At 42.9% G+C, this 26,239-nt stretch overlaps 1 protein-coding gene across 2 annotated transcripts; it reads left to right on the top strand.

Annotated features, from left to right (window-relative positions):
• Positions 1–381: 381 nt before the first annotated feature.
• Positions 382–21,344, top strand: LOC119210731 (protein bicaudal D homolog 1-like). Of its 2 annotated transcripts, none has more exons than XM_062560442.1 (11): positions 382–600; positions 3,975–4,187; positions 4,880–5,032; positions 7,551–7,855; positions 11,587–11,758; positions 12,615–13,121; positions 13,223–13,401; positions 16,383–16,764; positions 16,865–17,059; positions 19,281–19,432; positions 19,872–21,344. In XM_062560442.1, the coding sequence occupies exons 1-11, from the start codon at positions 382–384 to the stop codon at positions 20,890–20,892; spliced, it is 3,498 nt and encodes a 1,165-aa protein (XP_062416426.1). In that variant the 3' UTR covers positions 20,893–21,344. The 2 variants fall into 2 exon arrangements, with proteins under 2 accessions (XP_062416426.1, XP_062416424.1); XM_062560440.1 differs by having other exon boundaries at positions 382–615.
• Positions 21,345–26,239: the final 4,895 nt, after the last annotated feature.

Below are 26,239 nucleotides of genomic sequence, written 5' to 3'. Positions count from 1 at the left end.
TACACCATTGGATGTCCAAATAGCTCTTGCATTTTCCGATCCACCCCCTGAGAGCTGCAGCAGAGCCAGAGAGCGGGAGTGCGCCTTGCCCCTGCGAGCAGGGAGAGCGTCTCGATGTCGGTGAATAAGCAGAAAAGCAGACAGAGCAGTGGGGGGGGAAAGGCTGCATCTTTTAAAGAATCGTGTGGCACATGACCACTGTCTCAGCTGATGATGACAACGCCTTCAGAACATTTGCGGATTTTTATTCCGTATTTGTATATTCTATTTGATTGTTTACATGCGATTTGATGGCGTAGCTTGTCTCTTAATGGGAGGTGAGGGGCGGGTGTTTTCTTCCTGAGGCGCAGGGAGGACAGGGCAGAGGGAGAGACAGGAGCGATGGCTGCCGGTGGAGCGGGATGCGGGGACCCGGTGGAGCAGTGTCGGGCCGAGGTGGAGCAGCTGACGCGGCAGCTGGCGGAGGCCAACCGCGAGAAGATCCGAGCGGCTGAGTGCGGGCTGGTGGTTCTGGAGGAAAACCAGACACTGAAACAGCAGTACGCGGACTTGGAGGCCGAACAGGAGACGCTGAGGCTGGAGCTGGAGCAGCTGCAGGAGGTGGGCTCAGCAGGGGTATGACTCGTTTCTCGAAGAAGTTAACCTGATTACTTGTAATTCCGACCAACTATAGTCTTTCGTTTCGTTCGATTGGCACGATCCGGGGCACGAGATGTTTACACTTAAGTTAACGGGGAATCACTTAAAACGCTAGCATCACTTCCTAGTCCTTACTTACCCAGGGCTCCTCGCGCGGTGGATACACCTCCTGGACAGCTAACAGGACACAGGCCCGGGGGACAACGGAACTCCCCTGTTTCATAATTTTACATATGGACATCTTATTCAAACAATTCAGCGTATTAATTAATATATATGTATATAAAACAATATTCAGAATATGAAAAAACTACTATAAGGTAACATTGGATAAATATCCAATATGAAAATCATATGATCAATAGGATCAATATGTATTAATATATTTATAAAAACTATTAGAACATGCATGTGTGTGTAAGATGCACTTATGAACCTAGTTTGTTGGGGAAACACACAATGAGTGTGTGGAAAGACCAACTCAAAAGCCCCACAAAACTTCACTCAATGAACTATTTTCGAATTATTTTGGATAAAATGTCTGTTTTCTTCTTCCGTTTTTTTGTTTGTTTTTTTGGCTCCACTATTTTATTTTAATACATTTGAGGGGGATTTTTTTATTTTGTATCAAAATACATGATGAATTGATGAATTTAATAACTAACTAAAGTAACAAGCAATACAGGTACAAAGTGAAATAAAGGATGAATACAATAATATTATTTTGCGAAATCCCCTTGTCCAGTCTCATATGACCATCAAAATTGGTTCTCAGGAGTCTTCTGTCTGCCTTTTCTCTAGCCCAGCTCTTCCAATCTCGTGGTGTTGTCCCTTGTGCTGTTGTCGTATGTGATATACTGCACATTCAAGCCCAGCTCCTCCCTCGTGAATTCCTCTGTTCTATATGGTCCAAAATCAGAATATTTTCCTTGCAGGGCAGTCGTACATCCTTTGCTCATATAGTGAATGAGCAATGGATGTACAACAGCCCTGCGAGGCAAGTTAAACATAATGATTAAGATGTAATAAACAGTGAGGATTTTCAGGTATGGGGAGAGAAATATGTAAAAGGCGGCAATTAGCATCCGTCTCCAGGTCTTAAATTACATTGTTACAAGCTTCACAGAGCAGGCTTAGGACTGCATGTGAGTTTCAGGCAGCGCAGATGAAGCTACTGTTTTGTTATTTAAACATGTCATTGCCAAGTCATTTACTAAAATTATTTCAACATTATTAGTAATAATAACAATGTGCTTTGGGAGGACAAAATCAATTCAATTTCAATTAATTTGAGTTTGTATAGCCCAAAATTACAAATTTGCCTTAGGGCTTTAGTCTGTACACATGCAACATCCTGTGTCCCGAAACCTTCACATAGACACAGGAAAAACTCCCGCAGGAAGAAGAAAACCTTATACTGTGTACACTTTTTTGTGCGAGTATCCTCGGCCGACTATATGCATTGACTTTGCATGGAATATACTTGCGCAAATATGCTTCGCTTTGGTGTGAATGCAGCAATAGGGAGAACACCAGTCATCCCTCTCCCAGGATGGACATGAAACGGATGAAATGTGTACAGAATGAACAACGTAAAAGATGTATAGTACGTTCAATTCATAGAACAGAAATGATAAAAATATTGAGAGTAGTAAGCCAGGTTTTCAGGAAAGAAGTCGGCAATGTTGGTTAGTGATGACAGTAATGGTAATATTATTGACATAAAATACAACAAGGCTTCACCGCCCCCCCAAAGATAGGCCCCCTTGGTAAGTATAACCTGTGCTACATTCGTGGCCTCCAGCTGTCTGCAATCCACTGATTATCTCTTGCTCCAACCAACTAGGGAACCTAAATGGCCGAGCCAGTGAGGCCTGCCGGATGTCTTTGCTATTGTGGGAATTACAGAAAGACATAAATTGCATTTCTATAAAAGTAGCTGGTATTCCTAAAAGGTCCACTGGGGGTCGCCCTCTGTGAGTGAGCACATGCAAGAGACGAGGGGGAATTAATTGAGTCATTCACCAATGCAGTGCCGGTAGATCCCTTCCATTGGAGAAAAAATAAATAAATATCCCATCAGGTCACCACGCATGCACGATCACTTCTGACAGACGAGAGTTTTCTTTTTTTAAATATTGATTTGTTCTGGCTACCGGTATGCAGTGCTGTTGTTCTGTTTGGTTAAGGCTAGTGCTCGTAATTATTATTATTCGTGCAGACTTGGATTAAAAAGTTGAGGGAAACCCTTGCGTTACACCTTTTCGGCGATGGCGTTACTCCAGGCAGCAGCGCCCGCTTGAAAATAACTGTGGCCCACACCTAAAATGAGTTTGACACCTGAGGTGTAGAGCAAAGTTGAATTTTTAATCAGTCATAGTGCAACCTACTGTTAACAGGACTTAAAGGTTTCTATCCTTTGGCTAGGTAAATCTGATCGACCTCATAATTTTTCTTCAAAACGTAAGACTTAGTTGTTGACAGCCCAAGAAACAAGGCCATTTTGATATTTGTGTGATGTTAATGTTCATTCTTTCCGTTTTTTGCCTTTTGTTTATTTTAAATCATATCCTTAAAGTTGTTCAATTCGATATACATCAAGACTTAAAAAAATAAATATTTTTGAGGTCTCTCATTTGGGTATAAAGAAATATACCCAAATTTCTATAGCGCCCCCATAGAAATGTGTTTGCGTTCAAAAGCTCGCGCTTTTGCCCCCCGATGACCAAGTGACTTGAAATCTGCCACACATGCGCTCTGGGTTATGCTCCACAAAAGTCAATCATGGCATTTAAATGCGCCTGCTTCGATTTTCTACCATTTTTGAATTTAGTAAAAAAAAAGACATCTTTTCATCTCCTCGCTTCTGACAGACGAGAGGCTTGATTTGTTTTGTATGGTGCATCGGCAGAATAGCTGAAATTGGTTTTAACTCGGCCATGCAATATCTAATCTACTCCATATTTCTCATATGTCATGACAACCCTAACCTGTAGACATCCACATGATCATTTTGAATCCTAGTTATAGTGCACCCTAGTGGCAACAGAAAGTTACATGTTGTTTACTGTATACCCTGCTCCTCGCAGATTAATCAGATCCCTTTTAAATGTTGTCAGAACTTGTTAACTTGTCGACCTTGATAATGTTAAAGATAACGTTTCCAAAGCGTCGCTCCACGTTGTCTGTTGCCCATTATTGTACTGTCTGCCGTCATGCACCAACCGTTTGCAACCGACGTTTCCTGATTCCTGATCCTGATTTATTCTAATAAAAGAGTTAAGCTATTCATCTCCTATGTTCATGACACATTATTTCTCTCTGCAATGTCCCAGGCATTTGGCCAGGCCTACTCGACCCAACGTAAGGTGGCTGAAGATGGGGAGACCAACGAGGAGACTCTGCTGCAAGAGTCTGCCACCAAGGAGGCCTACTACATGGGCCGCCTCCTGGAGCTCCAGTCGGCGCTGAAGTACAGTCGAGCTACTGTCTCCAACACTCAAGCAGACAGTGAACACATGAGCATACTGCTGCAGGATCTAAGAGAGGTACAGTACAGTGCTTTATATCTTTCCACAGGCAGATGGTTGATCCTGAGCGTTGGCTCAGTGGGCAGAGCTGGAAGTCCTACAATTTTCCTTGGGAAAAATACTAAACCCAAAGCTGCTCAACTCACTGCAGTCCACTGCTCTTAAGATGCTTAGAATGACGATTTGAAGGCAGACGTGAAATTTGGTGCATTTGTGTATACAACAAATAAAATAAAGTTAAAGCATGTTACATTCATCTACAACAGGTTTGAAATGTAAACATGATAAGATCTTTTTCAGGAAATGGTAGATTTGGGCTTGAGTTTTAGCTGACATTTTGGTTTCCAATGGGAGTAAAGAAGCCAATCATTATTCTTTCTTCTGTTTCTGAAACTGCTGAGAAATCTCATTAAACATATCAACAGCTGTATCAGCTGCATCCTATGCAGTTCGGTTACATGGCTAATCATTTGATTGAAACAGCCAACTGCTTCCTCTTGGAGAATATGAAGCTTAAAATGAATAAAAGGGATGTAGTAGCAATGCTCAAGAAGGCTTTCGCTACGGTTAATGGCAATGTCCTGATTAATAAAGAGTCAAATTTGAACTTTTCCCGAGAGTCTCTGGACTTGCTGAGATCCTGCCTCAAAGGCATAAACTGTGGCATATAAATGTGGCTCCAGCCCTGTTTCCCTGAACTGTCCCAACAGAGTAATGAGATGTTGGAGTTGCAGCGCAGCCAGATGCAACAGGAGATCAGGGAGTACAAGTTCCGAGAGTCACGGCTGCTTCAGGACTACACAGAGCTGGAGGAGGAGAACATCTCACTGCAAAAACTATTGTCTACATTGAAACAGAATCAGGTACAGAGGATTCACGCACACATGCAATGAAGGCTAAATCAGAACAAACTAAGCTACTGTAAATTCCGGACTATAAGCCACTACTTTTTTCCCTAGCTTTGAACCCTGCGGCTTATACAACAGTGCGGCTAATCATTTTTTACGAGCTAACACGCAATAGCGAGTTCATTTTGCACGTCATATTCAAACACTCGTCATGTCAAATACACGTAGCAATGCATATGATTTAGAATTTAAGTAACAGGCAACTAATCTGGCTGTCGGAGAAGGAAACAGATGTTGTAGACGGCAATGTGAAGAACTCACTCGATGTAAAAAGACGACAAAAGCTTTGGGAGGAAATAAAAGCAGATGGCCCCAAACTTGAAGACTGGGTGAACACAAGGCTGTTACCACGCATTCTTTGGCGGGGGGGAGGAGGGGGGGGTGGTCCCCAATATTGAGAAAATACAAATCCCCCTCCCCCCAATATACCCCAGAAAATATGTAAAATATATGTTCTCCTTTTACGAACCATGTCAATGGATTGGTCTCTTCAGTTCAGGAGAGACTTTTCTACATCCTCCTCCGTTTTGTGCTTCACGGAGACCTGGCTCTGTTGATAACGGACTCCGCACCCCAGCTGGCGAGATTCAAGCTGCTCAGAGTGGACCGCAACACGGAGCTCTTCACGAAGGGCGGAGCAATCTGCTTCTACTCCAACATCCGCCGGTGCAACGACGTAACAGTGATCCTACAACACTGTTGTCCTGATGTGGAATCTTTTATAATTAACTGTAAACCCTTTTACTCCCCCTGGGAGTTTGCATCATTCATACTGGTCGGTGTTTACATGCTGCCGCCGGGCAACGTGCAGGAGAAGCAGCGGAAACTCGCCCACCAGATACGGCGTGTGGAGCGGATCAACCCTCCTTAGTTATTAGGGTCCTCGCTACGACTAGTCGTAGAAGAACCTATTGTATTTCAAGGAATTATTATTATTATTCTTACAAACTGCAGGCCTTTTTGGGGCCTTTATCATATTCAGAAAGTTGTTAAATTTGGCATGGATATCTGGACTGTTGATAAAATTGATAATTTTTGGGTCTCACATTTGTGTATAAAGAAATGTCTCTATAGCGCCCTCTAGAAATTTAAAAAAGACCACACTAGGCCAGTTTTCGCCCCTGATTTCCGATCAACTTAAAAGTTGGCACACAGGTCCTCTTCAACATGCTCTACAAAAAAGTAAATCATGGTATGCAAATGCGCCTAACTAGATTTTCCGCCCATTTAAATTAAGTGTAAAAGACATTTTTGACAATTTCTCCTAAACGCTGAGTTTGATTGTCACAAAACCTGACAAGGTGTTAACTCATTGTTTTGATGAGATATGGGCTAATTAACCTGGCTTAATCTGTCAGATTTTTAACTTCCAAATGACTTGGCCTGCCTTCACCAAAATTATAGCATGTGTGAACATTGAAGCCCTGAACACACCTAATTTTTACAGAATAGGGGGCGCTGTAATTAATGGTTGAAAATCTTCCTTTTTTTTCTCCCAGGGATTAAACCCGATTCTTTTCAAAATCGCGCAGTGTGTTCCTGAGACCTTAGCCTCTAAAAATTGCATTTTGCCAGAAGAATATCCAAACTATGTGTGTAGGGAGCATTTTCAAAAAACCACCACTCGCCACGAACGTTGAAGTTGTTTTAACTTGACCATACTTTATCTAATCTGCTCCATATTTCTCATACAGCATGGACTTCTCACCCTTTAAACATCCATATAATCATTTCTAACCTGTCTAATGGTTTTAAGAAGATATTACGGTTAATGAACTTTGCAAGGGGTGTGGCTTAATCTGGCAAGATTTATATCTTCCAAATGGCATGGCCTGCCCTCACCAAAGTTGCAGAACACACCCTAATTTCTTCATAATTTTTTAAGATTAGGGGGAGCTGCATTTAATCATTAAATATGTGCCCTTTTGGCATATTTTCATGATTTCTTCGAGTTGTAAAAGACCGAACTCCTCCCAGGGACCTTGAGACCAATTTTGAAATGGTACATCCGAAGTCCCTGGTTATCACCAAGTCACACCCTGTTGATGTGTACTCCCTGCCTGAAGTTGAAGGAAAATGAAAGTATTGATCTGTAAGAAACAACTATATTTTAATAAGTCTGTGGAACATATTTATGTAGGCAAGGACATCCCCATATTTAGTTCAAAATATTTCAACAACATTTGTGTTGGTTTCAAAGTATTCCGCTGATTGACAGTTTGTGGCAATAATATGCAAGAAAACGTAGCGCAACATCAACGGCAAAGAAATTAAGACTTCAAGATTTTGATGTAAGCTGTACCCAATTTATAACAATATCTACTTTGCAATTGTTTCAGGCAAAGGAAATACAAAGTGCATTTGCAAGGATGTTTAATTACATGAAAAGCTCAACAAAGCACCTACATTGTGACTTTAAGTTGATGCATTTCTTTTGCTTCACCGTTTATCTGTTCCTACATCAATGGTTCAGGTGGAGTTTGAGGGTCTAAAGCATGAGATCAAGGTCCTGGAGGAGGAGACAGAATTCCTCAACAGCCAGTTACAGGACACCCTGCGTTTGAAGGACATCTCAGACGCCCAGCTGGAGGAGGCACAAGAGTCTCTTAAGAGCGAGCGTGAGCAGAAGAACCACCTTCGCAGGGAGCTGATCCACCACCTCAGCATGTGTGATGTAGCCTACACTGGGAGTGCCCACCTGACCTTCACCTCCGCTCCACCAAGTGGTACTGCCACACCAACCACTTTGCTTTCCCCAAACGCAGAAGAGCCAATGAGGTGAGTTATGGCTCACATAAAAATGAATTAGAAAGAAAATGTAATGTTTCAATTGATTTTGATCCAATGAGTGTTACTTAAAAATGGTCAAATCATACAGGTCTCCTACAAATATATTATATCTTTATTTATCTTTAGTTATTAGCTCTGCTTTGTTTTTTATGGTAATCAAATTGAATTTCATTCATAAAGCCCAGTTTATAATGCAGAGAACCTACTACAGAAGTTGTGTATCATCTGTTGGACACGGCCTAACGCGGGCACCATTTTGTTGGGTACGACGTAGGGGTAATGTTTTGGTTAATAGCTAGTGTGAAATTAAATCAGTGACATCAATACAATTATTAATAATCGCTAAGATAATTCACAAAATAAAGAAATAACTGCTCAAGTCCTGGGTGATGATGGAGCCCAGGAAACGGAAGAAATCCAGTGGTGACTGGGGTGTCACACAGGGTGATGGGGGAAGGTGGGACTGCGTTCTTCCTGAAGTCCACAACCATCTCCACTGCCTTCAGAGCGTTGAGCTCCAGGTTGTTTTGGCTGCACCACGTCACCAGGTGGTCAGACTCCCACCTGTAGGCGGACTCATCCCCACCAGAGATCAGACCAATGAGGGTGGTGTCATCTGCAAACTTCAGGAGCTTGACGGACTGGTAACTGGAGGTGCATCTGTTCATGTTCAGGGAGAAAAGCAGAGGGGGAAGAACGCAGCCTTGGGGGGAACCGGTGCTGATGGAGCGAGAGGCAGAGACACGTTTCCCCAGCTTCACATGCTGCTTGCGGACAGGAAGTCAGACCTGCTGGCTCTGTAGGCAAACTGCCGGGGGTCCAGGAGGGGGTCGGTGAGGGTCTTCCGCCGAAACACGACAAGCTGTATGCAGGAATCAGATGGACCATGACGTGGTCAGAGTGTCCCAGCGCAGCACGAGGGACGGCGTGATGAGCCGGCGTGTTCTCCTCTCTGGTCGGGCATTTAATAAACTTTTTGTATTTAGGAAGTTTGTGGCTGAGGTTTCCTTTGTTAAAGTCCCCAAGGACAATAACGAAAGGAGTCCGGGTTGGTCCGCTCCACACACTGTTTCTCCTGCACGTTTCCTGCTGGTGGCATGTAAACACCGACCAGGATCAATGAAGCAAGCTCACGAGTAGAAGGGTTTGCAGTTAATGATAAAAAATTCCAGAGCAGGAGATTACTGTTACTTGCACCAGCTAGTGTTGAAGTAGAAGTAGGTTCCTCCGTGTCGCGGTACGATCTGAGCAGCTGAAAGCCCGCCAGCTGATGTACGGAGTCCGGAATCGATCCGCAGTGCCAGGTCTCTGTGAAGCACAAAACAAAGGATGTAGAAAAGTCTCTGTCTCTTCTCACCAGCAGCTGAAGTTTGTCCAGTTTGTTGCACAGTGAGCGCACGTTGGAGAGAAAGATGCCTGGCAGCTATGTGCGAGAACGCTTGCAGAGTCACACTAACGACCCGGCCCGTTTTCCTCTCCTCCGGCGCACACCTTTGACTAGAATGTCCAGTATTTCCACCAAGGAAAGAAGAGAAGTTGGGAATAACTCCGCTGGAGTTGTTTCTAGGACGTTCAAGAGGTCATCTCTGCTGAAAGAGCTCCGGGAATCGCAACAGGAAACATAATTAACAACAAAAACAACAAAAAACAAATTTGAGGAGATAGTGCAGTCTTAAGCTTGCACTGACCCTCGTAGGTTTGGCAAACTTGATTTAGAAAAGGCTCGGTTGTCTCATCCTTACACTGACCAGAGTCAGTTTGGAGAGATACTGTCTTTAACCTTGCATCGACGCAAGTTGATCCGGAAAGGAAAAGATTCAGGAGAGGCTGTCTCTAACCCTGCGCTGGCAATTTGACAGCGGGAACTCACGCTCCACCCCAGGGGGACCCCTGTGGTGTCTGTGGCTTGGCCAGTCAGATCTTAGGGCTGTTTCACCCAGAGAGAGATATCACACCTGAGTGTAAAGACTTGCTTTCTGGGGTTTTATGTCCTGCAGCAGAAAACCCGCGTTCGAAAGTCAGCCTTGGTTTTACACTATGGTGGAGCCCAACACACCTCTTTCCTTAGAGTTTGTTAGTACCCGTGCTGTAGCATTCTGGATCCACTGGAAATATTCAAGATAATTATTACAACAGACTGATTTTAAGGAATTGTTATAATCTAACAAATATGTGTTCTATTTTTTCAGTATCAATTTGAAAAAGGACGTTCCAGATTTTGATATGCATTGGTGATAAAAGGCAGTACTTGAAGTTTGTTTTATCTGAGAGTTAAAAACACATCCTGGTCGAAGATAACTCCAAGATTCTTTACTGTGCTACTGGATACCAGCGCAAAGCCATCTAGCGAAACTATAACAACAGACAACTCCAAAGGCGCTCTGGGCCTAATAAAATCATTTTCTTTCTCTGTGTATTACATCAGAAAGGTGCTGCTCATGCAGGTTTCAATGACTGCTGTTAGTTGTTTGTCCAGCTTGTCACCCCTGTCCTGATAGCGTCATGCGTATCATACTTCTCCATTCCCCAGTTCCCCATGTATACCAGATATGGTCATGAGAAGCACAGCAGCAAGTGTTTAGTGTATATGGTCATACGACGCACAGCATTATTTCCTTGTCACAATTTTGGTTCCGCTAGAAGAGAATATAAAAGAATCATCTCACACAGACTTAATCGATAAATATAATTTAGTATCTTCTGCATAACCATGAAAGTTTTTGTGTGTTTTCTCATAATTTAAGGATGATAATGTGAGGCAAATAATATTGGTCCATGGACAGCACTGAAACTCTGTGACTAACGTTGGTAGTCAACAAGGATTACAAATTGAGAATATATGTCAAGTCAGCCATTGCTTTTAATTAAGATGTTTAATTACAGACACTTTGAAGCATGATGGTGAATAGCCATTTATAAAACGGATCATGAACCTTTTTAAGCCACCAAATGAATTTGATTTTGATCAAGTAAAAACAGACTTGAAACAAGTATATACACAAAAATACATTTACAATCAAAAGAACTGTTCAGGACTTTGTAGGGCAGATGGTGCAATTGTTTTAAAATAGCATACAACAAGACGGTGTATATGGGATTGAGTCAAAATAAACACAGTGTGTGTCTTCCATGTAATAAAGAAACATGTCAACAGAGCAACACTGATGTGAATACTATGGCTGAGAGAAATAAGACAAATCAGGCTTTGAGTCTGATACATTACACTTGTTAGTAGAAACATTCACTGTTTGAATATGCACATATCCCCTAAGCCTTGCTGACAATAGTGAAGGATCTTTGAATATTGTGCAATACCCATTTTTTATATAGGCAGTATTTTTTGATAATGTATAATTCTATTTAGGGTTAAGGCCTGGATATAAAATGTAGTGGCATTGAGCAGCGAGGTGGCAGGTTTGTAACAACTGAGGAACTCTTATTTCACCTCTTCCTTTACAATTGCATCGGGCAATTACTGTGGCCTTCACATTGGGCCACTGTTTGGTTTGTCCATCCTGGGCTACTGTAGAAATATGTCTGTGATAGATCCCCTTGAAGAGTATTTAGGTTCTAATTCTGTCAATAGATTCTCCTAAGTAGCCTGCACTGTTGTATTGTACTTTTTGTACTGGTTAATCCTCTCTAACTTTTTTACTTAATGTGTGAGAAGCAAAAAGAATCCTAGATTTTAGATGTTGTGCTGTACTCTAATCCATCAGGCTTAATGGCTACCTGGTTGGGATTGGAACAGGGACAGCTGCAGGGTCGGTGCCCAGGGCTAATGAAGGGTGCCAAGGCTCAGGTTGGAAACACAAGGGGGCAGTGACATCTGATCTCTTCAATGAGATCAACCTAACAGAGATTCAGAGGCTCAGGCAGCAGCTGATAATGGTGAGTCTGCTCTCTGCTCTATTATCTGCAGTTAACTAGTTACAAAGGTTTTTGTCATGATTTAAAAAATTGCTTATTCATCACCTGTTTTTTTATTGATTCCCCTTGGTGTTGCTCGTTCCCATTTGTTGTCCCAGCTGTGGAGCTAGTAAAGGATATTCATGTTATCTCTACTTATAAGGGAGCAACAAGACTATGAAGTACTCTAAACAAGATCCATAAATCCATGACTTCTGCCTGGAAAACCATAGGGCTAATTTTAGAGAATGTTTAATAAAAAAAAGCTTTTCTAGAGTGGGTATATATATGTAGGTATATGTCACGAATTTGCCTCAATGGGCTTTATAACATGAAAGCAAAAGTAGTGAGGGTGCCGCAATAGTATCTGAAACACGCGACATTTAGCCGTATCATAGTACCTACCACACAGAAATAAATACTACTTTCACCCCTGGAAACACGCATGTATGCACATATGAAAAGGTTGGGTGTGTGTATATATATGTATATATATATATATATATACTGTTGAAAACATATATATATATCTAACTAGAGGCTCTCAGTTTATCTATGAAAGGGGATTAGGGGTTTTATGGTGCAGGTCACGTCCCAGACCGAGATTTTACCCTTTGAAAATTGAAAAAGATCAATTGGTGACAATCCTTGCTAAAGTTCTGTAATATTTACCCTGCTTTCACAAAAAACACCTTTCAGAAGACTTTAAATTACAGTGCAATAATTAAAGATGATGCAGCAAAATATGGCAAGGGACCCAGTGGTTCCAAGTGAAAACATCTTATGTCATACCATACTTGCTTGGATTCCCCCTAATCTTGCAAATGCCCCCCTTCAGGTTGATCGTGAAAAGGTTTCACTCATGACAAGTCTGCAGGAGTCCCAGACTCAGCTTCAACACACCCAGGAGGCCCTGAACAAGCAGCATGAGAAGATCCTCCGTCTGAGCCAGAGAGTGAAGGCCCTCCGCCACCTGCATGCTAGAGCCCAGCTGAACCAGGAGGCAAACGCTAGTGGCACCTCTCAGCTCAACACTCTGGCCCTAATGGACCTGGACACATATGAGGAGGAACCTGAAGATGAAGGAGAAACTGAGGAGGAGGGGAGGAGTGAGACACTGAAAAAAAGTCAGGTTTCATACCACACCCCTGGTCTGGAGATCCTGCAGTGCAAGTACCGTGTTGCTGTGACGGAGGTGGTGGAGCTAAAGGAGGAGGTGAAAGCCCTGCGTGACAGGCTGGCTCAGTGTGCAGAGAGAGCAACCGAGGAGAAGCCGAGGCGACGCGGCCATCTCCAGAAGCAGGTAACCTCATTGGAGAAGAAATGCCAGGAGGGACAGGAGAAGGTAAATATACAGTATATACATATGTGTCACATTGGCTATAAAGAATTAGCTTGAATTGAAACAACAGATAGTTACAGACATTTTCTGCCCTCTTCTCCCAGACTTCTACCCTCGAGTTAAAGTTGCAGGCAGCTCAGTCGGCAGCCAATGAGAGCCAGAGCGTGTTGAACACGGCTAAGGACGAGTTGGTGACGCTAAGTGAGGAGCTCGCCCAGCTGTACCACCACGTCTGTCTGTGCAACAACGAGACACCCAACCGTGTCATGCTGGACTACTACAGGTCAGACAATTCAATTTATTAAATTCTGTATATCCCAAAATGAGTTTTCCCTTATGAAGGACAAAAAATGACATATTTAAATAAATAAATGTATGAATAAATACAGGAATAAATAAATAAATGAATATAGGAATAAATAAAAAAACGTGTAAATAAATAAATAAGAAGATCAATGAATGCTGAAATAAATATGGAAATAAGTAAATGAATGTAATACATACATACATACATACATACATACATACATACATACATACATACATACATACATACATACATACATACATACATTAATAAAAGTTGATAATAAAACAGGTCATAAACAAATACATACCATATATTTATTTCTACATTTCTGTTCTCCTATATTTCCACATTATTTATGCGTGTGTCTGTATGCTAATGAGGTGGGAGGTCCTAACCTCTCTCTGAAGCAGGATTGGTCGGAGCAGTGTGATCGCTCCTGGTCTACTCCTTCTGTCTTGAAGTTGGCTCCTCGGCAGAAGCTGTTAGCATTTGGCTACTCTGTGTTTTCAAACCATTTCAAATCGATTGCGATCGCGAGCAAACGATTTAGAGAAGAACGTTAAGAAAGACACGCTTCAGTTTCTGAAGATAAAGTGACGGAGGACTTGTCTCATCTCAATGAAGACATTGATGTGGAACCAGAGGAGCGACACATGGACGTCCATCGTATATTTTATTCTCCTTTGGGGGCAACAACTGCAGTACGGGATAAGGTAATAATGTCATGTGTTTTTTCTAGTTTTATTCACTATCTTTTAAAAGTAGCTTTATATTGTTTTGCAAATGTGCGTAATATTTACTGATGGTAACTTTTATGAACTTTTTACACGGTTGCCATGGAATAAACTCTTCAGTATATCAGATCATTTGCAACCCCATTACTTTAAATGAAGTTAAATGTGGTCTGATTTTTCACCTTTTAAATTAAGCACAATTGCATCAGTTTGCCCCTTATGGTGCTGCATTCAGAAACTCAACAAGTGAAATATGTTTAACTTAAAATATGAGCTGCATGTAAAATGGATATGGCCAAATGTATTTAGAAACCAGGTTAAAGCTTAAGTTATATTTCATTTATTTCTACAGCACATAGCTGGGTTCAACACAGGAACACACAGTCTCTTAAAATAATCTCAATTTTAAACTGCAGTTTACGACAGATTGTTGTCGACTTGTTATCAACGTTTGTACTGTCAGGTCAAATTGCTTTTGTTGTCTCTTCTGACTTTTGTCTTGTTGTTTTTGATGACCAGAGTCCACGAGCTATAAACTCCATTAGAGGACAACGATTTGGATGAAACTGAGACACTGAATACCAAATGGTGGTTGGGCATTTGAATGCACTACACACACGTATACAAGGTAAGTGACAGCTGTCATCCAGAGACCAATGAAGTTATAAAACTAGTGAAATTTACAACAAGGTTCTAAAATATAAATAACTACCTGAAAATGACTCAGCTCTGTAGAGATTTTGACCATAATAATAATTTAAACTTTTGGCTAAACAGACCCTTTAACCGGAACCCTTTTAACTGCAGGTCCACATGGAGGTTGGAGTTGACTGGACTGGACCGTGTGGTCATCGTCAGCCTGGCGTTCTGGTCCCTGAAGTTCAGCTGCAACACTGAAGGCCCCCTGTCCAATGTGTAGGATGTCTTTGTACAAACTGTATGCTTAATATCAGACGTGCTCCAGTAAATGCTTCTGTCACCAGCTGTATGATGCAGGGGAAATAAATAAATGCGGTGATTTAGCTTAGAAATCTGTGTTGAATTGCATTCTCATTTCCCAAACTCCTTTGTTTCACATCGATAAAAATATCAACACACCCACTGGGTGCCAGGTGTGACGTCATGTGGTCGGGGAGGGGAAATTGGTTGTTTTGCCGTTCTAGGTGCTGCAAAAAATGAAGCAGTGAACGCTTCATGGATATCTAACAGTTTAGTTTCAACGTTAGTAGGTTGGCACCTTGAACAACAGCCTTTAGCAAACGTGAGCCAAACAACTGCTGTTGTTACGCTGCCTTCACGTTAAACAGGAACTCAGTTCCCAAGCCGCTCAGACACATCTCGAGTGCTGGGATCGATTGCTTCTTTCTCGCTCCTCTATTTGACCAATCCTGCTCAAGAATGAGGTTCAGCCCGCCTGAGCTCATTTACATAAATAAATTAAGAAATACAGAAATGTAGAAATAAATAAATGTAGAAATTGATTCATTTAATTGTGTTCTGTTTAGGTGTAAACTTATAATAATACATGAATGTATTTACTACTTATTTATGCTTTTGTCCTCCATATCCCCAGGCCTTATAGCTGCAAGTTAAGGCTGTTCAGCATTTCTGTCACGTCTGTTATAAATGCGAGGTGCCAATTACATTCCGGGTCGATCAGCTCTGGGACCGTTTTATCTTTTGAATTAAGAAATGGGTTCATTTTGGGTAGCAGGAGCCGTAGCGTAAAAAACGCCTCAAAACTGCCCTGGCTCAACCATCGGACCACTGTGTGGTAAAGCACATCGCCGTGTGCAGACTCCAGTTCAGACAGGAATTGTTGGAACTGCCTTTGCTCTGATGAAGTTTATGCATGACACCACAACCTTCATGACAGAATCCCACTTCAACACTTTGCAGCACAGTGCTTGCTGGTGAATTAGGCAGTGGACTTGTAGCAAACATTTCTCGACAAACTCTCCATCAGTGAAAGGTTTACCGCTATCAGTTGAGAGAGCTGGCCCGAACGGATGACTGGTTCAGCTGAGCTTGTTACAAATGTATTCTGCTGAGCTAACAGTCCACTTTTTAGCTTGTTTGTCTGCTTAAACTTGGCCTTACAAGTTATCTTACTTGTCTTTATGGGATTCATAGTGTCGGCGCAGATTCCCCTGGATACCCAACATAACAATAGTTCTCTAGTTCAGAATAACCTGATTTACTTTTTTTTCTCTCATCTAGACAAGGCAGAGGGCTCCGGGGCCTCAGTGCCAGCCTCAAAGCCATGTCCTCTGACAACAGCAAAGTTCTCCTCACACCACGCCTTGCCAGGCAGCTTGCCGCCGCTGTTTCAACGACTGTAACTCCTGTGGGATCGCGGGGCGCCCCGCATTTTCCCTCCAAGGAGCCCTCATGTGGTAAGGGCAAAGAAGTGGAGAAGGTTGGGGAAAAGGATGGTCTCCAGGTGCCATCTGGACAGAGCCTGCCACCTCCAACCCGCTCACCCAGCATCAGTGCCTCTTCGTCATCATCGTCATCATCATCGCCTGCCCTGGAGCCAGCTGCCGAGCTGTGCAGGGAGCCCATGAATGTCTACAACCTCAATGCGATCATCAGAGACCAGGTAGAACTTCCTTCTTCCTTTTTCTCCCCTCCCAAACTCTTCTTCCTTGTGTCCTCTTATAGTCTGTTGTCCTCCTGTTCATTCCCCTCTCATCTCCTAGGTGAAGCACCTTCAGCATGCAGTAGACAGGTCACTGCAGCTATCACGGCAGAGAGCTGCAGACAGAGAACTGGCCCCTCTGCTTGACAAGGACAAAGAGAGCTGCATGGAGGAGATCCTGAAGCTCAAGTCTCTGCTCAGCACCAAGAGAGAGCAGATTGCCACTCTCAGACTGGTACTCAGGGCTAACAAGCAGGTAAGACACATGATGTAGCAGAATGATACCAACATAATTACATTTAAAAAATCAGTCAGTGTCAGTGTATGATATAAAAAGGCACTTTCAAACCAGTAATTGCTAAACATCTGTATCTATACCTATCCATAACTTTACAGAATATTAAGCCAATAATATGTTTTACAAGTGTTTTTTCTGGCCCTACTGTGATGGACATTTGTGGATTAAGCCTTTGTGAGAAATCAAAAATAGGTTTGTGTTGTCCAAAAGAAAGACACCGCTGCATAAGGGAATTTCAGTAGAAAACCCAGATGTCGTAGGAAAACACCCTGTCCCTCCCTTAATGTGACCCAGGCAATCATGTGCTGACGGACAGAAGGAAAAGCATACATTGGTTCAGCTGCAAAAAACTCACAATCTGCAGATCAAAAATTCTCCCCCAACAGCTACTCCTCCAAAAATATTTGTTTGAATGCTATGAAGCATTCCAAGTGTTGTTCTTCGAATTTTTATTCAACATCTTCTATTTCTTCTGCGCCCCCTTTCAACTGCTTCACACTTTCAGCTATTAAAACCGTCCAAATATTAAAATGTTCAGCTCCTTTCTGGCTTTCCAGCTATGACTTTTCAGCTTTCTTGCTCTTATAATTTAATTTATATAAATTTAAATCATCATATTTTTTAACATGGTTTTCCAATGGAGTTAAATTTCAAATCCTCTCAAACCTCAACTTTCAACTTTTTCAGCTTCACCAATCTTTTACCTAGAGACACCATTTAACTCTATACTTTAAATGTTGACAAAAATCTAAACTATTTCATAAAAAAGCTTGTTGATATCTATTCTACTTTTTTTCATAATTACTGATTATGTTTCTTTAGTTTTTGGGTCAGTTTCTGAGTTTTACATTATTGTGTGTATTGCGTTTCTTAAAGTGAGGGCAGAACATCTAGAGTTAGCAGCAGCATTAGAATCCGACTGCATAGAGTTAAATTGCCAACAAAGGACCCTCCAAACCGGCATTCACGTCCTCTGGAACATTTGGGAGCTCCCTGCAAAAGGAATCAAATAATCCATCATTGTCTCTGTACTGTGCAGCAGAGCTTGGAGTGGAATGTCACAGCTCTCTTCCGGATGTCTTTGGGGTCTTTTAGTTCCTGAGCTGTTGCTGAGCATAGGATATGCATGACCCTGCTCTGTCCATTTTTTTTCTCCAGTCCAAAGAAGAATTTGGATGGTGCGTCCATCAACGCTGCACTCTCCAATGCCTCCTGAGCTTTACAATCCCAAATCCTATTCTTACTGCTCCAAAGAAACGCATCATCTAAAAGAGCTGTGTTAAAAGTGCCAGTATGCCCTCTTTGATTTGAAGTTATTTATGAAAACCTTGCAAATTAACAGCATAATCAGTAAAACCAACAGACACCACACTGCACCTTTTGCAAATATTAACATGTTGTTTAAAATAATCAAACCGGTCTAACCTGGCTAAGGAAGTAACACTCCCTCTGGAGTGGGCCCATGTAAATTGTGATCGTGGATAGTGGAACATATGTATTGACCATGGATGGTAAATAACACGAGATAACGTGAAATAAAACGAGAACTCATTGGGCGGAGGGTTGTAACAATTCCCCCCTCCGACTTAACTCAAAAGGGAAAAATGCATAATGCCAAATTATAAAGGGAATGGGCGGATCAATTGTTGACTAGAGCCGCAGTCTCATGTCCTGCGCTAATCTCGCCGTACGACTGCCAAAAACTTTGTGAGATTTTGAATTTGGGATTTTCATAAACTGTATGCCATAATAATCCAAAATTATATCAAATAAAGGCTTGAAATATCTTACTTTGCTTGTAATGAGTCTATATAATATATTAGTTTCACCTTTTAAGTTGAATTACTGAAATAAATTAACTTTTGCACAATATTCTAATTTTTCGAGTTTCACCTGTACATTTACTCTTTTGACGTTACGTGGAATTTGCATGCCGCTAAATACCCAACTGAGATCGGGCTTGTGCCGTTCTGAAAAAAGATCTTACCACCGACCATCGGAGGAACCCGACCACCGCTGCCACTGACCACTACTGTCTTGGTTTCTATATAGTTTCTACAGAAGTTGATTTATAGGGAAATTTGCGTTTCGTTACCTGTGAAGAAATTGGGGTATGGAAAGTGATATCAAAAACACAAGAACCTAATATGTGTGTACGCATTTGTGTGTGTTCACCCAGACAGCAGAGGGGGCCCTGGCCAACCTGAAGAGTAAGTATGAGGCAGAGAAGTCCATGGTGACTGACACCATGATGAAGCTCAGGAACGAGTTGAAAGCCCTGAAGGAAGATGCCGCCACATTCTCCTCTCTGCGGGCCATGTTTGCCACCAGGTCAGAGACAAAACAGAAGAAACTATAGTCTACAACGCAATATTTAGAATAACTATGACTCTAAAGAGTCATTAGAAAGAATATTTTTTATCTTTAAGACATCTTAAGAAAAAGAAAATAATAGTTGACAATATCATACCGCTCTATCTGCACGGTAACTATCAAGCTACAGCCAACCATTGGCATGCTTAGTTTAGCTCAATGACTTCAAACAGTTATGGAAGTATCAAAATCTTACTAACACTTCTAAAACCCACTTATCTAGTCGGGTCTGTTCCAATATATTAAAACTGACCCAAGTTAATTAGGTGTCCAGGAAGAGAATAGCAGCATATCAGTAAAACAAAGATATGTATTCCCCTTTTAAAGGTCTCTTCTTTCACGTAGATTAATTTCCACATTTGAATCAGCTCAATTTGAACCTTTTTGCTCTCTTTAGGTGTGATGAGTATGTTACCCAGCTGGATGAAATACAGAGGCAGTTAGTTGCGGCTGAAGATGAGAAGAAGACTCTAAACTCCCTTCTTCGGATGGCCATCCAGCAGAAACTGGCCCTCACCCAGCGCCTGGAGGATTTGGCTTTTGATCAAGAGCAAACCCACCGCACCAGTGGGGGCAAGCTGAACCGTATGAAAACCAGCACCCCCAAAGTAAGTCCCCCGGCCTTGGCTTCAGCCACCAACATAGCCCATGGCTTTACTTCAGTCTTGGCCCCTCTCAGCCTTCCGCTTTCAGGTCTTCCTAGTCCAAAGTCCATTGTTCCTGATGATCCTACTGTGACCTTTAGCCCATCTGTGGTGAGTGCGGATCTAGCCTCAGCTCTTACCTCCCCCATGTCACACATACCCCCTCGCAGTTTGTCATCTGCAACAGCCTCCTCTGCAACGGCCTCTTCATTCGATGGCCCTCCGGCAACAGATGGCCCCCCGTATCTGAAGGCGCTCTCTCCCTCAGTGCGGGCCTCGCCCTCAATCCCTCTGAAGCTAGCTCAATCCCAGTGGACCCTAGGGGTGCGGACATTTGTGGTTGACTCCCACAGTTTCAGTGTCAACATCTCCCCCGCTTTGCCCCATAGTTCAGGGTCCTCCGGGCACTACATTCCAGATTCTCATATCTCTCACCCGTCCATTACTACTGCAAAAAGACCCACACAACCAGGATCTACGCCCTCCTCTGCCTTCAGGTCCCCGAATTTGGGGCTCAGGCGCTCCACTTGGAGCCCTTCGCCCCGAACTCGGCCCCTGTCCAGCTTGACGCATTCTTCTATCCTCTACACTACTATAACACCCTCTCCTTACTCTTCCTCCCGGAGCTATTCCACTGCCTACTGCAGCTCCTCAACTGCTTTCACCCCCTCTAGCTCCTTTGTCACATCTGGTACCTCCTCCTCCTATGGCCACTCTACCAACTACACGCCCCTCTACCCTAGACACTATAGTTCATACAGGCCATGGCACTGACCCCTGGTACTATAAACAATATACTATAAGTCTTTTTTCCCTCACCAGACTCTGTAACACGGACATTACAACTTTTTGTTTGAGTCGGGGCTCACTGAGAGGTGGACAGAGTGGTTTCCTGTGCCTGAGCTTTGGCCAATGGCTTATGAATGTTAAGTGACTGCTCAGGGATTTGACAAAAGGAGCACAAGTGGCCCCACCTTCCTTCTATTCTGAAAGTGCTGATTGGTCTACAGGTGGACGTTAACTTTTCAATGAGAATTTTTAAGATTTAGGTTTTTCAGGTTGAGACCACATACATGAAGTGAATTAAAAAACACACAATCAAAAAACGAGTCATTCAGACAATGACTGGACCTTTGGTACACACTTAGGTAAATAGGTTTGAATGAGCAAAATATGACAAATTCCTCCCTCTATATTCAACATAATATCCACTCTGAAATCATTATGTATACCGTATTTTCGCGACTATACGGCGCACTGAATTACAAGGCGCACCTTCAATAAATCGCCAATTTTAGAACTATTTTCATATATAGAGCGCACCGGATCACAAGGCGCATAGAAGTAGCTGCAGTAAAACGTTTGACTGGGGCTGCGTTATGCATCCACTAGATCGGGCTGTGCTAAATCAAACGTTATTAAGCGTTCTGAAAACTCTTCACTCCCATGGTAACGTTGTTCAAACGTTAATGTGGATATTAACAATATCTCTTTCGTTATTGGTTAATGAAAACATTCTTGGCAAATGCTTTGGTGCATCTTGCACCGAGAGGCAGCGCTGGAACAGACGGTGGCGCCTCGCGGCGGACCGTCAGCGCGATCCCGACATCCAACTACGAGCTTTAATGTACTGTAGCGACTCTCGCTAATGAATCTCTGGACAATGTGCTTATCTTCTGGTTTTATTGTCGAGAAACAGGCTCCTGTCGGCCGTAGCCTACGCCGAACAAAAACACACCATCGCTCTCCAAAACAACAACAATTCCCGCGTCCCCATAGGTGGCACTAAGATGAGTGACGTCACATTGTGCGCCCTTCACTGACCATCCCAAAACTCTGTAAAGTGCAACGCCGCTCCAGAACATGAAAACACAGTCCGTTACAATACGCTGTTGGAGCTGGAATTACCGCGGCTGCTGGCACCAGACTTTCCCTCCAATGGATCCTCGTTAACCAGTATGGATCAACCAATTGAGCCATATATACGGCGCTCCGGATTACAAGGCGCACGCGCCGTTTTTTTAGGAAAAAAAGGATTTTAAGTGCGCCTTATAGTCGCGAAAATACGGTACACAAACACTTTCAGTCCAAGGATTTTCTTCCTTTGATGAGGTACTAGATGCTTGGATTCAGTATGATTTAAACAAATTATTTATTTGGTATTTTCCAAACATGCCTGAAATGAAGTCCCCTAGTGAGGGGGGACAAATATGTCTTAGAAGTTGTTTCTAGGCATTGGCAGTTGTAGCGGTGTGAAAAATAAAAAGGGACATCCATTTAATGATTTATACATGCACATCTGGCTGATTTCGCCTAGTCAGTCTAGTTAAATTGTCATTTCCAAAGGTTTGTCAGATGCAGCATCCTAAATAATGTCAACTTGAGATCACGAGGGGTGTGTGTTTGTCATTCCTACAAGCTTTCTTTGAAGCATACTGACTCCTTTCGTGTTCCAGCTTTGATCCTACTCAATAATCTTTTTTCACACATGCATTTGTTCGCTGAGACAGTTGAGGGCGAGGAGTGATCACCTCAATGACAATTCTTTATTTCTTGTCCAGGGTTGTTGCTATCATCAACTAAACCTGCTGTCCATGTTCCAGTGTTTTTACTTGCTATGCATAATCACGTTTATATACTCTTCTACAAAGAGAATCCCTTCCTCACACTTCCATATGTAAAATTGATCTGAAAGAGGGTGCACACTGCATGGAATGCTGTGGCAGTGAAGAACAAATGAGAAGAAGAGCACTCAAACATGGCATATCTATACAAAGGCGGCATTGTGATTGAGACGTAACTTGAGTTAGCTGTGATGATGTGTCTCTGGTTGGAAGTCTCCTTCCCCTTATTTCTTATTTGAACTTTCTTAAAAACTTGGGTTGGTGATTCTGAGACACTAGAAGAATACACTATAACTCAACCTAAAAACCCAGCTCAGTGTTGTCAACTCTTTTTTCAATGACAATACCGAGCAGAAGTAGCTAGTTTAACCGCCCTCCAAAATTACTATTATAAACAACCAATATAGCTGCTGTTAGCAGCTAGAAGGAGAGGAACTATAAGCTCACAGGTAAATTAATAGCAGGCAAGTTGGGTAGGTAGATAGAAAGGTAGCCTGCCCAATCGTTACATGAATATAAAAAGATGGTACAGTCTTATCATAGTCCTGTGAGAGTCACAGATGCTTGATTAATGCTGTTTTGTCAGAATATTTAATTAATTGATTCTTGTCGGGATTACAATTGAAAAATGTAGATGAAGGAATTCAGACGACTACCAACCAAGCATATCACCAATTAGAGATCACAGCTAAAGTAACTATTAAAATAAAAGATAAGCAACAGACATCCTCAACAAGTCAATTTCCTCCAACGTGTTACAACTGAAACTAGTAACGCATTTTCTCAAATTGTAATTTAAAACCAACAATCCAAGCCAACCACATCACTCATCAACTCAACATGTTTATATCTACACAGTGACAGGGAGAGGAAATGATCAATACTATTCTGCACTATCACAGATTACTTCGGAGTTATAAATGGGAAGATGATGTTGCATTCTCTTGTGGCCACGTTCACGCAGTCCCACGTAATCACACATGTTCAGGTTGTGTTAGCTCTTTTTCACTGTACTGCACCAGGGAGACAGACCTGAATATTTTATGACCCCTCCATCTATGCCTTCTCAAATAATGGAATACCAAAATTAAAACACTAAGAGTTACAGTAAACCAGATTGGTCAATCAAAAGTACAACCATCTTGTTAGAACAATGCAAATAAAATTGTGTCTGTGCAAAACATAAGATATTTGGTAGAAAAAAAGTTTATTGTGGCTGTAATGAACCTGTTTTTACTGAATACCTTTTCATGGTAATAACAATGAAGTGCAACCTAAAAAAAACAAAATCGGTTAAAATCTTTGGCAATCTCGAGTTTCACGTTGCATATTTTTTCGACTCGAGCAGACGCTCAGGGGCTTAGCCAAAGAGCGGAGCAAGTAAGCAAGCCACGAACCTGCGCTCACTGCACAATAAAATAAAGCCTATTGCTAAGCAGAACCGTGTGTCAGTGTGTCTTTCGAAAAAAAAAAACAGCAGAGGTAACGCCATCTCGGCTACATTGGCGCCTGATATGGGACAATTGTGGCCATGGACGGGCAGAACGGTAAAGGAACGGCTCAGCCAGTAACCACACTAGCGCAGCTTGGAGAGATCACGTCGGTGGAGCGTGATCAGGCTGAGGCCAACCAGCACTTCCTGGGGGAGCTGCAGGCGCAGGCGGACCGGCAGACCCGTGGGTTCCTCGGGTTACGTCGGAATGGTGATCCACAAGATGACTGCCAGTCCAGTCACACCTCGAAATGTTCGAGTCGATGGCGGGGGCTGTGGCTGGCCGGCGGACGAGTGGGCCCAGACATGTTTTCACGGACGTGAAGAGGGTCATCATTGACCGACCAGGGCTGTCCACTGAAGACCGCAGGAGGGCCTTCTAGGAGGCTAGGCTGGGGGCCGGGGGACCGCCCGTTTGCATTCGCCCAAAAGGTTGAAGGGTGTGGCAAACAGGTGGCTGCAGCTGGGATTATGGGTGGAGAAGGTGGTGGTGTTAGCAGTACGGACCTGCGAGCCATACTCCACACACTGGGTGAGTTGACACGGGAGAATTTGCTCTAGGCCCAGGCCCAGGGCCAAGCTGAGACAGTCTACACCTGGAGAAAAAGTACTTGTATTGCTTCCTTCTTCGAGCTCAAAACTACTCGCAGAGTGGCAAGGGCTCTTCGTGGTCACACGGCGAGTAGGGAATGTTGACAACGAGGTGGTGTGATCTGACAGGGGTGGAACTACACAGATCTTCCACCTCAACCTCCTCAAACTACTGAGTGACATGGAGTTTGTTTCCCTAGTGTCCGCGGTAGCTGAGAGAGAGGAGCTGGGGCCAGAGGTCCCAGAGGTCCCAGAGTCGATCAATCCGACCCGGCTCCATTTCGACGCCCATCTCTCTGTGACCCAGAAAACAGACATAGCCCAGTTGCAGGATCAGTTTAATGATGTGTTCTCCCTCCCGCCAGGTTGCACGGATCTCATAGTGCATCACATTGAGACATCCCCGGGCGTAATGATGCGGTCATGGCCCTAAAGGTTACCTTAATACAATAGGAACATTTTTCATACAGAACTGGGGTAATAGAGGAGTCCAAAAGTGTCTGATGCAGCCCCATCGTTCTGGTTGAAGGATTGCTCTATAAAAAGGGGTTCTTAATCTTTTTGATCTCAGGGCCCAACTTTTTAAGTACAAAGTCCAGGATGTGCGTCTGGATGATCATTTATATTTCTGGCTAGAATTTCTTATTCATGATGCTAGTGTAGTATGGAGCACAATTCAGGTCAAAAGTTTTGTTCATTTGAAAAACAAATGTGAACCTGAAAGTTTTGTTATTGAACATTGAAAAATACAACACTGTATTCAAAATAAGAATAAGACGAAAAATATTATCGGCTTGAAAATAGTTTGGACTTTAAACTTCAAATGAGAGGAGTTGTGCTTTAAGAAGTGCTCCAACAGAGTGATAACATGCTCAACAGACTGACCATGGAAGCAACTTAGCTGCAGCTGGTTGAGGAACAGGAGAGTTTATAGCAGTTTGAACGTGGCTGTGCAGAGCATCTGTTGCCTGGGAAAAATGGCGGGCCAACGCTGCTGTTGATTGCTGGTGCTTTTAGTGATGTTCATCCAGACGGACTTGAACATTCCTCAAGTGGCTTGTCACTTCACAAGGGGGGTTTTCAAGAGTCTTGTTTTGTCTTTGTAGTCCTTCCACAGCAGTGCCAAGAGCCTTCAAATCCAATAGTCAACTTGGCGTCTCTGCCGAAACATGAGACAATGTCTTCTCCGATACTGGTCCCTATCTGCTTCACTAAGTCATCCACAGACCTGCTCTCCATCCTGACCTACGGGTGGAATAAACTGCTCACCTGATCTGATATCAGCACCCCCAAATGTTTCATTATTCACACCCTGAATCCCTATAGCATTATGAGGGGTGGTCACAGGCTTACTCGCCCTAAGACCCCCCAACTGTTGGTCATGGGAAGTTAACCCACAATCCTTGCCCCCTTC

This window comes from Pungitius pungitius, chromosome 2 (genome assembly GCF_949316345.1).
Source record: "Pungitius pungitius chromosome 2, fPunPun2.1, whole genome shotgun sequence".
In the NCBI taxonomy this organism is placed as follows: domain Eukaryota; kingdom Metazoa; phylum Chordata; class Actinopteri; order Perciformes; family Gasterosteidae; genus Pungitius; species Pungitius pungitius.
This window is presented reverse-complemented; position numbering and strand designations above follow the sequence as displayed.

Coding starts and splice junctions, on each gene's coding strand:
- LOC119210731 (XM_062560440.1), top strand. CDS start 382: ATGGCTGCCGGTGGAGCGGGATGCGGGGACCCGGTGGAGCAGTGTCGG. Junction 13,402..16,382: donor GTCATGCTGGACTACTACAG/GTCAGACAATTC, acceptor TCTCTCATCTAG/ACAAGGCAGAGGGCTCCGGG. Junction 17,060..19,280: donor TACTCAGGGCTAACAAGCAG/GTAAGACACATG, acceptor GTGTTCACCCAG/ACAGCAGAGGGGGCCCTGGC.